Source organism: Muntiacus reevesi, chromosome 10, assembly GCF_963930625.1.
Source record: "Muntiacus reevesi chromosome 10, mMunRee1.1, whole genome shotgun sequence".
Lineage (NCBI taxonomy): Eukaryota > Metazoa > Chordata > Mammalia > Artiodactyla > Cervidae > Muntiacus > Muntiacus reevesi.
Genome location: NC_089258.1, coordinates 32,298,699 through 32,311,728, shown reverse-complemented (window position 1 = coordinate 32,311,728; position 13,030 = coordinate 32,298,699). Strand labels below are relative to the sequence as shown.

Genomic DNA, 13,030 nt, shown 5'->3' with positions numbered 1-13,030 from the left:
CCCCTAGTAAAGAATGAGTCCCGCCACTGCACTGGTATGTTGTCACATCTCCTTTTTAAATGAAAGCAAAGATAGACATACTTCTTTGGATCCCATATTCCCTGCAGCTGTCTGTCTTTTCTCAGCCCCTGTTTACAATGAAACTCCTTGGAAGAATGTTGTGGAGGCGCCACATCCTTACCTCCTCTTCTGTCTTTAACTGTTTCCAGTCCAGAGGCATTTGTTCTCAATGCTTTACTGGGAGTGTCTCTGTCTTGCCAAATCCACCGGCCAATTTTATTCTTATCTGAGTTTCTGTACAGAATTTGGCGTCCCCTCCTTGAAACACCTTTTGTCTTGGCTCTTGGATCCTGCTGCCTTGCCGGCTGCTCTTTCCCAGTCTTTTTCACCAGTTCCATCGACTTTAATGTTGCCCCGCCCTCTGCCTTCTCATCCTTTTATTTCATTACCCTTTCTGCCTCGGTGATCTCTACCAGTCTCATGGCTACAAACAATACCTGTATTTTGACAATCCCCAAATATGTGTCCTAGTCACGTTCTCTCCTCTGAGCTCCATTTATCTTCCTGTCTCCCATATCCTATTTGAACATTTAATAAGCAAGACCAATAGAACTTTTGATTTCTGATCTCTGTCTTTACCCTACAAATCCGTTTTCCACCCAGGCTTCTCTGTCTCAGTTATTGGCATTCCTATTCACTGACAACTCAAGCCATAAAGTAATTCTAATTGATTCTGCTTCTCCCACCAGTTTCTAGTCCCTAACAAGCTGGCTTGTTTCTGAAATAAACATTATGAATCCAACCACTTCTACCCCCTTTGCCTTTACAACTAGCAACTTAATCCAAGCCAGCAACTTCTTGCTTGAACTCTTGCAATAGCTTCTAAATCTTCTCCCTGCTTTCACAGTTGCCTGTCACCTGCTGCTGTCTTCATCTTCACCAGAGCTTTAAAAAGATCACTCAAGGGATTTCCTGGGCAGTCCAGTGGTTAAGATGTCACGTTTCCAATGTACGGGACGTGGATTCGATCCCTGGGAGCTAAAATCCCACATGTGGCACAGCGCAGCCAAAACATTAAAAAAATTTTAAAAATTGAAGTAAAAAAATATTTAAGAAGATCATGCAAAGTGTCATACTGAATGAAGTAAATCAGAAAGAAAAACAAACGTAATGTTGCTTATGTGTGGAATCTAAAAAATGCTACAAATGAACTTATTTACAAAACAGAAATGGAGTCACAGATATAAAAAACAAACTTATAGTTACTGGGGAGAAAGGATGGGCAGGATAAATTGGGAAATTGGGGTTGACATTTACATAACAACCATATATAGGACTTCTCTGATAGCTTGGTGGGTAAAGAATCTGCCTGCAATGCAGGAGACCCCAGCTTGATCTCTGGGTTGGAAAGATCTGCTGAAGAAGGGATAGGCTATCCACTCCAGTATTCTTGGGTTTCCCTTGTGGCTCAGCTGGTAAAGAATCTGCCTGCAATGTGGGAGACCTGGGTTTGATCCCTGGGTTGGGAAGATGCCCTGGAGAAGGGAAAGGCTACCCACTCCAGTATTCTGGCCTGGAGAATTCCATGGACTGTATAGTCCATGGGGTCGCAAAGAGTCGGACATGACTGAGTGACTTTTACTTTCACAACTACATATAAAATAGATAACAGACAAGATCGGGTGCGTTCAGGGTGGTATGGCCGTAGACTAAAATAGATAACAAATAAGGACCTATTGTATAGCACAAAGAACTCTACTCAATACTCTGTAATGACCTGTATGGAAAAAGAATCTAAAAAAAGAGTGGATATATGTATATTTAAAACTTATTCACTTTGCTGTACATCTGAAACTAACACAACATTGTAAATCGACTATATTGCAATAAAAAAATTAATAAAAAAAGAAAAACATTCACATAAGAACATGTCATACCCAGCTCAAAACTGCTGGATGAGTTTGCATTGGTGTTGGAATAGAATCCATGTGCCTGACCCTGGAACATGTAGTCTGGCCCTTGCCTACCTCACTGACCTCATCTCGCTCTGCCCTCTCTCTCGCTAAGCATCAGCTGCCTCCCTACCTTCCTTGCTATTTCTTAAACGGGTCAGACTTGTTCTTGCATCCAGGTCTTTCCATCGGGTGCGTACTCATCCTGAGATACTCTCTCCACGTGTTGTCATTGTTGTGTAGTTGCTAAGTCATTTTCGATTCTTTTGCGACCCCATGGACTGCAGCCTGCCAGGCTCCTGACCATGGGATGTCCCAGGCTAGAATACTGGAGCTGGTGGCCATTTCCTTCTCCAGGGGATCTTCCTGGCCCAGGGATCAAACCCACATCTCCTGCATTGCAGGCAGATTCTTTACATCTGAGCCACCAGGGAAGCCCTATCACTCAGGTTTCTGCTCAAATTCATCCTTTCAAAAATCACCTCCCCATCACCATCCCATCACTCTCTATCCATTTCCTCTGTTTGAATTTCTTCATAGAACTCATTTCAGAACTTGTATTTTGAACTTTACTTGTTTGTTTTCTCTCCCCTACTAAAATAGGAGCACTCTGATGGCAGAGATTTTTGTGTGTTCTGCCTTGAATCCCCAACACATAAGGATCGTGCTAGCCCACGTAAAGACAATGATAGCACAGCAAAGAAATATTTTTGTATTGAACGAATATGAAGACAAATCTCAAAATGGCCAGCGGGTGGTATTGGCATTGAGAAAATGCCTGGTTAGTTAATAAAAGCTTTAGACCAAAAAAGAATTCACCAGCTGGTGAGTTGGAAGGAAATGTTCAATTTGGGCATTTCTTCCCATGGTGATTTATCAAGATGAATCGCTATTCAGTCTCCTACTCTTTGGTCCTTCTCCTGTTTGGGTGTTTTGCATTGCTGATTCACATTAGCATTTCATATGTTTTGATTTGGGAGAGAGAGTTTCACCCTGATGAGACTCATTTATACTTTGTTTTATACAAGAAACAGCCTGGTAGCTCACACACCCTGTATCTGGCTCATGGCCACCAGGGGGCACTGTTGAGCTATTTGAATTCATTGAGACCCTGCCTGCCTGTTTTCCGTATATACCCCACTTTAAAGAATTTGCAATTTAAAAAAAGCGTGAAAGTTCTAAGCAAACACACCAGAGAAGAACAGGCCGCAAGCCCTCTCTTTAATGAAGAAGAGATATGCTTTGTTGCCTAAGATGGGACTCTCTTTTAGCAAAATCGTAAACTTTTGAATTTTACCAGAAATGTGAGGAAAGGGGGTTGAACCTGGAACAGGCAGCAGCTGGTTTCCCAGAAGAAAAGTGCATGGAATTTTCATTCTGAGTGTCTTACGTTAAGTTAAGTTAAATCTTACTGATGGGAACAAGATGAAAGCATGCGCTTTAAATATATTGCTGACCTCAGGGGAGAATGAAAGTTTTTGGAATGTTGAAGGACAGAGGCAAGTGTTGCGTTGAAAACCAAAGAGGGTGCTGGTGAGAAGGGTGGTGAAATCGAGAGGTGATCACAGTGCTTCTGACTCACAGCCCACATGCTTCCGCAGGCATCCTGCTGATGGGAATTCCTCAGAGTAGCCCCACCATTCATTCATACACCCTTTAGGTCAAGGGGAAGAAGGAACGTTCATCCTTGATATAGACCCAAAGAGTCAGAAGAGCTGTCACACACAGGTCATGCTGTTTTCTGTTGCTGTTCAGTTGCTCAGTCATGTTCAGCTCTTTGTGACCCCATAGAGGTCGCATGCCAGGCTCCTGTGTCCTCTGCTATGTCCCGAAATTTGCCCAGATTCATGTCCATTGAGTCAGTGATGCTATTTAACCATCTCATCCTCCGCTACCCGCTTCTTCTGCCTTCAACCTTTCCCAGCATCAGGGTCTTTTCCAATGAGTTGGCTCTTCACATCAGGTGGCCAAAGTATTAGCGCTTCAGCTTCAGTCCTTCCAATGAATATTCAGGGTTGATTTCCTTTAGAATTGATTGGTTGGATCTCCTTGCAGTCCAAGGGACTCTCAAGAGTCTTCTCCAACACCACGGTTCAAAAGCATCAATTCTTCAGCACTCAGCTTTCTTTATGGTCCAGCTCTCACATCTGTACATGACTATTGGAAAAACCATAGCTTTGACTATATGGACCTTTATTGACAAAGTGATATCTCTGCTTTTTAATATGCACCTAGATTTTCCAAGTCAAAAACTTACAGGCAAAATTTTCTTCTTAGAGAGAGGAGAAAATCAGAGCAGGAGAGGTGGAGGGAGAGGGTAAGAGAGGAGGAAAGAGAGAGGAAGCAAGTACCTGCAGGTAGATAAACCACTTATTCTACACAATGCGGTGATCATCTGTGGTTGAGTGGTCATTATGGAACCAAGAGTGCTGGAAGAGAAAAAGGAAACAAATATGTAAAAGAAATCATTTCTTCCTAAGTCTATCCTCAGTGCCAAGACTGGCAACGTACACGAGAACTTCCCCATCTCTGTATTCATAATAAGGAAAAGGATGCACCTTTTCAAATGTTCAGGAGAGCCACTGAAAACTCAGGTGTGTCCCAAGCTTTATTGAACTATCCCTTTTGCAGAGAGGTCCAGTCCGGATAGCACTGATCCCCACTACAGGACTAGGGACCACTGCCCCCACCTCTGACACCTCCTCTCTTACTGTTGTGTCCTCAGGAAAGGACCATGTGGGACCAGGTGTCTTGAGTTCTCCTGACATGGGCTTCTCTTCCACAAACCATCTAAGGGCTGTGAACTCCTGTGTCCTCACTAAGGGCATCATCTCTGCAGGCTGGTTGCGGGGTGCCACCCTGACTTCTGCTGGCCTTCATCCCAGCTGTTTCCCTCTTTGTCCAGGCTCTCTCAGAGTCTTTTGTGGACACAGATTCCTTGATGTCTGAGGTCCTCATGTTAGGTCAGCCCAGGATGAAGGCACACTTGTCCTTCCATACCTCCAAGGGTCAGCTGTTCCTCTAGTCCCCAGAAATCTCCCAGCTACTTTCTAGCTTCAGATCAACCCCCAGCCCCTTAAGGAAATGACTGTTAAGGATGGATATCTCCCCGCTGTTCTCACTGAAAGCTTCTGCACCCCCTCTGAGGCCTCACAGAGACAAGATGGCCCACCACAGAGGAAAGCAGGCTGGATGTATTATTTTCACAACGTTATGTTAGCGTTGTGTGAGTGCTAAGTCGCTTCAATCATGTCCAGACTCTTTGTGACCCTATGGACCAGAGCCTGCCAGGCTCCTCCGTTCATGGGATTCTCCAGGGAAGAATACTGGAGTGGGTTGCCATTCCCTTCTCCAGGGGATCTTCCCAACTCAGGGATCGAACCCACATCTCTTACATCTCCTGCACTGGTGGGTGGATTCTTTACTACTAGTGCACCTGGGAAGCCCATCCTATATTAATGTTAGCTGTTTATAAAATATGAATGGGAAAGTTTCTTTCTATTAAAAGCATAAAAGGCAGGGTTTCTGTGTGTTGGGGTGGTTGAAAGGTATACTGAAACTTAACAATTAATTTAGTAAATACCTATTGATTGGCTATGTACAAAGACCAGTGGTAAGTGATAAAGGAGATAAAGAATAAAGAAGATGGTTCCTTCTCTTTGGGAAGCCAAGTCTGATAACCTTACTGACAAGGGCGTTCAGCTCACCTTGTGATACCTGATGACTTATGGCATAAGCTCTATGTTCTCCATTGCTATCAATTTCAGTTTATCATGCCAGCCTGGTGGGCTACAGTCCACGGGATCAGAGAGTCAGACACGACTGAGTAACTAACACACTCACATTGAGTGGGGGGCGTGGGCCAATTAGGAGGTGCTGAGGATTAGAAAAGAACCTCTGGGGTATCTTTACTTTTATATATTCATGTGTGTTCGTTCCTTGCAATTACTTGACGTTTATAGCATAAGGTTGGAACCTTTGCTTAAATTTGGTACAGACAACATTTTCCTTTACTTTCTGTTCATTTTAGTGGGTCTTAGAGGAATAACACATTTGCACTTCTGTTTACTTCCTTTCTCTCATTGATTTTAATAGTTTGCCTACATTAATGATATTAATCTTTTGTTATACGTATTGAACCCCAGGTTATGTACTCTTTAATTTTCTTTTCAATGTTCTTTTTGACATTCAGACATTTTAAGTTTCCATGCAATCAATTCTATTGATTCTTTTATCGTTTCTGCCTTGGGTCATGCCGAGAAAAATCCTTTCCCACTTTGCAATCAGATCAGTTCTTATTCTCTACTGTGTTCTAATGCTTCTTCACCATTTTGCTTTTCACATTTTAGCTTGCACCCATTTGGAATTTGTTTAGATGTGTGATATATAAATTTACATGGTAACTTTTTTTCCGCAAATGATCAGCCAGTTTCCCCATCACCTTTGGAAAGACTGTCCATGCCACACACTATATTCTCATTTATTTATTTGGGTCTCTTTCTTGATTATCAAGCTTCTTCCATTGCTTTGCCTATCCCGTGCTTTTACCTTCTTATTTTAGTTATTGTAAATTTATAGGATATTTAATATTTGGGGGGACAAGTTCTGCCTCATTGCTTTTCTCCTGAATCTTCAAAGTTTTCTCAGCCTCCATAATTGCCTTTGTCACTTACTTCTAGGAGAGAATGGACTTTGTTGGCGTCTAGGAGGGGCAGTGGATGTCTTCCTTCTGGGTCTGCCCCCAGCTCACATACTCAGGGTGAAAGAACTCCAGCCCAGGCATGACCCATTTCTTGCCTTGGGTCTGATTTGGTTAAAATCAGTAATGGGCTGATTAGGAGCTGGAAAGGAGAGCAGACCCAGCATTCCAGCTGGAATGGTCTGATGGAAAGGAGAGCAGACCAGTCAAAGACAGCAGTTTGGGGGATGGGACACAGTACCTTGGAAAATATGGCTAGAAGTAAAGTTATCCACCTGCAATGCCGGAGACCTGGGTTCGATCCCTGGTTTGGGAAGATCCCCTGGAGAAGGGAAGGGAAAGGCTACCCACTCCAGTAGTCTGGCCTGGAGAATTCCATAGGTTGTATAGTCTGCGGGGTAGCAAAGAGTCGGACACGACTGAGTGACTTTCACTAAGGTTATTTAACCTCAAAAATGCAGCGAAGAAACAGTCTACTCAAGTTCAGGCTTTTGCATTTGAGAGAAAAAACAGACTATTTATAAGGTGGGGAAGGCGGGGAGCAGGCAGAACAGAAAGCAGTCTAGAAGTCATGTGTTGATTGAATCAACTGGATGGTTGTGTCCTGTTTAGAACTGGAAGGACGGATGATGCTGGGGCTGAAAAGGGGCCACGTAGCACAGAACAACCAGGGGAGGTCTGCCTGACCTGCTGTGGGCCCGCCTTCCCTAAACTGGGCACGCGCTTTGTTCTGCTGTTCCTGGGGTGGGTGAGGTGGTTTTAAAAGCTTCCCCAAGAGATTAGAGGCCTAGAATTATTCATCTCAGAGAAGAACAAACAGAGGAATAACTTGAAAGAGCCCCGAGGAGGGTTCTCACACAGAAAAGAGTAAACAGTTAATCTCCCTCTGGGCTGAAAACAGGAAATGTGTGATAAAAACCACTTGCTTTCCTGCGAGGACGAAATGTCACCAATGAAAGGGCCTTTCAGCAATAGCCTGAGGGTTGAGTGTAGAGATACTTGGAATGTTCGTGTTCCCTGACCAGGTGGGGAACCTGGTCAGTCTGCACTTCCCCTCTCCCCATTGCTAGCTGGCTGCAGGAGGCTAGCCACTGTCGGCCTCAGTGGTGTCATAGAATTTCTTTCTGGCTGCCTCTTGGAAAGGTGGTGGACCTTTCAGTACCGTAGGGTGCAGTCTTAGCTGTAAGTAGAGGCTGTTCCAAGTCACCCCCAGGGCCTTTAACAATGTCGCAGATTACAGAAAACATGATTTGTATGGCCACTGTATCTGCGTGGTGGTGGAAGAAATTCTAGACTTAGTTGTTTAATAAACACTACAGGAAACTCTCCCTTGTCCACCTGGTCTTATTTTCCTGGGGGTCCCGGTGGTCCACTCTGTGCCCTCATTTCTTCTCAGATGCCTTTATACCATCTCTCTGGGCCATCATGTGAGCGAAGTCGCTTGAGTCGTGTCCGACTCTTCGAAACCCCATGGACTGTAGCCCACCGGGCTTCTCTGTCCAGGGGATTTTTCCAGGCAGGAATCCTGGAGCGGGTTACCATGCCCTCCTCCAGGGGATTTTCCAGACCCAGGGATTGAACCCATGTCTCTTAGGTCTCTGGCATTGGCAGGTGGGTTGTTTACCAGCAGTGCCACCTGGGAAGCCCTTCTGTTGATGACTGACTCCATGTCGCCATCACAGTTTGCTCGTAAGCTCTGGACCACATTTCTAACTGCCTGCTGGACGGTTTCACAAAGACTTCAACCTTAACAGGTCTAGGAATGAGCTGCGGCTGAACCTTCCCCCAGACCTTGATGAATGACGTCACCACTGACTCAGTGACCAAAACCAAAGCCCAGGTTCCTTCCCCTTCCTTATCTTCCATCACCTTCCGTTCCGTCTCCGCCCCACGTATCTCCTCCATCTGCCCCCTCTTTTCCATGGTGAGCACCATCACTTGCTTCAGGCCTCAGACACTTCTTACCTAGGTTTTGGACAATCTCTGCTTTTGTTCTTTTCCAATTCATCCTCCAGCTGGCAGCCTAAATTGTCTTTCTATAATATACATCTGCTAAGAATCTTTAGATGACTTCTCCTTATTTACAGGACCTCAGATCTGACCTAGACACACACTGCTTAATTTTTATTCACTTATTTGTTTGATTTTGGCTGCACTCGGTCTTTCCTACTGCATGCGGGCTGTCCTTAGTTGCGGAGAGTGGAGACTACCCTTTTTTGTGTTGATTGGGCTTCTCAATGCGGCGACTTCTCTTGCAGCGGAACACAGGCTTTAGGCACATGTGCTTCAGTAGTTGTGGCTCACGGGCTTAGTTGCTCCTCGGCATGAGGGGTCTTCCTGGACCGGGGATTGAACCCGTGTACCCTGCATTGGCGGGCGGATCCTCATCACTGTGCCATCAGGGAAGTCCTACATTTCTCACTTTATTTTCTGCCTCTGCTGAGCTGGAACTCAACCTTTTGGCCACACTGAACTCCCGCTCCTCTCTCTCTGCATGCACTCTCTCACCTCCCGCCTCTGAGTATATCAGTTTCTGTATTTGATAGGCTCACCCCACTGCCCTGGGTCAGGCATTCTTCCCCCGCATTCCTACCACTCCCATTATTGTAGCTCCAAGCACCACCTGTTTACACGACTCTGCTATCAGACTTTGAGCTCCTGGAAAGCAGAAACCATGTCTTCCATGGCTGTTTCTCCCAGCCTCACATAGAGGTGGCTAGTAAATATTTGTTGAAAGGCAGTGTGTAAATAGCATATTCAGTAGAGCTTTAAGATCTATCTTGGAAGGTCTAAACTTTTTTTTTTAATATTATAATTTGAATTGAGAATTTATACTCCAAGTCTATTTTCTAGTTGGGTTGAAGAGTCTTGAGTGTCTGTTTTGGCTTTCTAGTTCTTAATTCCACTGTGGCAGCATTCAGGGGAATGTCGGGGGGACTTCATATTTTATTTTTTCTCTTCCTATCTCTCTCTGTAACTCTCATTCACTTGATAGCACTGTTGAGAAGATTAGATGAGATGAGGCATATATAGGACACATCTATATATGTGTCGGGCGCCCAACACATGTTAGCTGTGTGACCCCCAAGGCGGAGCGGTGGCTGGTATGTTCATTCTGTGTATGTAACTCCCAGTTAGATGATGGAACCCTGGTGTCAACCAATCAGTGCATTCTCCTCCCTATGAAGTAACTATTTGGGAAATCTGGTTGCTGGGGAGAGCAAGATAAGGACAGACAGCTGTGATTATAAAGGCTCTAGAAGTCTAGGGAATTCCCTCACAGTCCAGAGGTTAGGATTCCATTCTTTCACTGCCGAGGACGCAGGTTCAATCCCTGATCAGGTGGCTGATTCATGCTGATGTGTGGCAAAAACCATCACAATATTATAGAGTAATTATCCTCCAATTAAATTAATTAATTTAAAAAAATTTTTTTAATGAAAACAAATAAAAGGATAATCATGCACACACACAAAAACCCCTGGTCAAGGAACTAAAATCCCACAAGCTGCTCAGAGCAGCCAAAATAATAATAATTAATAATAATAATAAACTTTTCCCAAAGGATCTTAGAAGTCGGATATGCTGGTCTCCTCACCAAACAGGAACCTATCTTCCAAGATAATTGAAATGACCACAGCATCCACCCTCTGTTAGTGCTGGGGCATCACTTTTTAAAAGAATTGTAATAAAAGATATACAACATAAAATGTACTATTTTAATCATTTTTCAGGGCACAAGTTATTGGCATTAAGTACATTCACAGTGCTGTAAACCATTACCATTATCTGTTTCAAAATGTTTTCATCACCTCAAACAGAAACTGTGTTGACCATTAAGCAATGACTCCCCATTCCCTACCCACACCCTCAGCCCTTGGCAACCTCCAATGTATTTCTGTCTCTATGGATTTACCTGTTCTAGAGATTTCACGCAAGTGGAATCATGCAATGTTTGTCCTTCTGTGTCTGGCGTATTTCTCTTAGCCTCATGTGTTCAGGATTTGCCCGTGTCGGAGCGTGTGTCCGAATTTGCCCATCACTTCTTTCATGAAAACTTTCCTCTTGATATCCCATGAGGACCACTTGCTTCATGTCTCTGCTTGTTCTGATCACATCCGTTTTCTTCTTTGCAACATGTTTTCAGAGCCTCCCCTTCCGGAAGTAGACTTTTTCACTGTGCATGGAGGGCCTCTACCACGCTTGCGACTGAAGAAAGCCACGGAGAAAAATGGACCCATCAGGTGAGTAGAGGTCTCTTTCCCATGGCTGCCCAGGGGTCCCATGAAGTGCTTTGGAAACACTGATTTGAGTGAGGATGAGACTTCTATTTAGGTGGCTACGCTGTAGTAGTTAAGGCAATGGGCCTCTTGTTTTTGTTTCCCTGGGCACAGACTAGGCTTCCCTGATAGCTCAGTTGGTAAAGAATCTGCCTGCAATGCAGGAGACTCTAGTTCAATCCCTGGATTGGGAAGATCCCCTGGAGAAGGGAAAGGCTACCCACTCCAGTATTCTGGCCTGGAGAATTTCATGGACTGTATAGTCATGGGGTCGCAAAGAGTTGGACGCGACTGAGCAACTTTCACTCACTGGGCACAGACTGAGCCTTTAATTCCAACCGTCACCCTCCTTAGTGAATAGAGAGACTTTTAAGGGACCAGAGATGAACATTTGGGCAGCTGAGCTCGAGAAACTGAATCTGCTCCTTTGGTCACTGAATAAGCATTGGCTGGGGTGCCTGTGACATGTCAGGCAGTATCCTTTGCACGCAAGCCTCCAGGTATATCCATTAGTGATGGTGGATCAGGAGCATCATTTCACTTACCAAAGACAGAATGTGTTTTCCTTTATTTAAGGGTGACCTTGGGGTGTGTGTAGTGGTTTCTGGGAGAGTCATTTGGATAATTCTTTTAATTCATTCATGTACTGAGATGTGGGCAAGGCATTGTGTTGTTAATAACTGCTTCTGGGACTCCAGATGGTATTAGGGTGGAAGTAATTTACCTCAGGTGGTAGACTGCGTTGTGTTCAATTAAGCCTTTTGTTTACACAGGTCGTGGCAGGGTTAGGAAAGCAGAAATAGTCCCTTTTTAGAGAGGAAGATTGATGTTCATCTGGGGAGATGAGCAACTTCCTGACAGGAGTCTAGAAAAATGGGATAGATGGTCTTATCTGCAAAACAGAAATAGAGACACAGACATAGAGAAAAAAAATGTATGGACTCCAAAAAGGGAAAGAAAAGGGTGGGATGAATTGGGAGATTGCAGCTGATACATATACACTACTATGCATAAAATAGATAACTTATAATAACCTACTGTATAGCACAGGTATGGGAAGGAAATCCACAAAAGAGGGGATGTTTGTTGATGTATAGCTGATTCACTTTGCTGTGCCATGGAAGCTATTACAACACTGTAATTACACTCCAGTAAAAATTAACTTTAAACAAGAGGAGATGGCAATAGCCTGCTTCCTTGCCCTAACCCACACTACCTATGTCTCTCCTGACCCTTCAGTCTAATGACCCTACAGTACAATCAGGGTAAGTCATGAGATATCACAAAACTGTCAAAAGAAAGTCTAGCAAAATTATCTGTGTGTGTGTGTCCATTTACAATGAAACTTGGGCGCTTCGTGTCTGTTCGTTTGAGCTCAGTAAATGCTCAAAAGTCTTTGCAGGCATGTGTGTGGCCTAAGTTGTTCTGTGTCTTAATTCCTGACAAGTTACTGGAAGGCATTGTAATTCTGTGGCTGGAAGGAGAATGGAAGTCGTGACCTCAGTGCCTGAGAGAGTGTGCAATACGGACATGCTGTTTAGGCCAGGTAATTATGTAAGGCAGAAGGAAAAGCCGAGTGACAGTCACTGGTGGCTCTGAGCCCGCCAGTGCCTCCAAAACAGGAAGTGGGGATCTGTGAGTCATCGGGGAGGCTGGTGGTGAGAAAGAGGGGAAAAGTCCTTCTGGAACAGTCGTGCTCGCCACATCCATGGCTGCTTCCCCAGGGTCCTCGGCACTGATTACCATTAAGATGTTGGGGTGGTTTCCTTGGCCCGACCTCCTGGTTTGAGCTGGGGGAAGCAGCCTTGCCAGTGGGTGGCAGCCCAGAGTCTGCCGTGTGCATTACCCAGGATGGGCGCGTGGGGCAGTGGCTTGGGCACTCGGTGGAGCAGGGGCTCCGGCCCCATGCAGCCCCTCCCTGACCGGGTGATCTTTGGAGGATGATGCAGCTTGTAACCCGGCTCCCCTCTTGCTTATGTCACCCACACTTGCTAGATTCCAGGAATCACCTAGGATGCTTTATCAGCAACTTGAATTCTCAGACTCTACTGGAGATTTGATTGAGTAGGTCTGGGACGGGGGGTGGAAATTTGTACAAT

General features: G+C 44.8%; 1 protein-coding gene across 3 annotated transcripts in view; it reads left to right on the top strand.

Annotated features, from left to right (window-relative positions):
- The window catches only part of SUSD1 (sushi domain containing 1), a 130,058-nt gene that overhangs the window by 99,037 nt on the left and 17,991 nt on the right, over nucleotides 1–13,030 (top strand). For all 3 annotated transcript variants that reach the window (XM_065947169.1, XM_065947167.1, XM_065947170.1), the window contains one exon: nucleotides 10,799–10,895. In XM_065947169.1, the coding sequence (XP_065803241.1) occupies nucleotides 10,799–10,895 (97 nt within the window). The remainder of the gene's footprint in view (nucleotides 1–10,798; nucleotides 10,896–13,030) is intronic.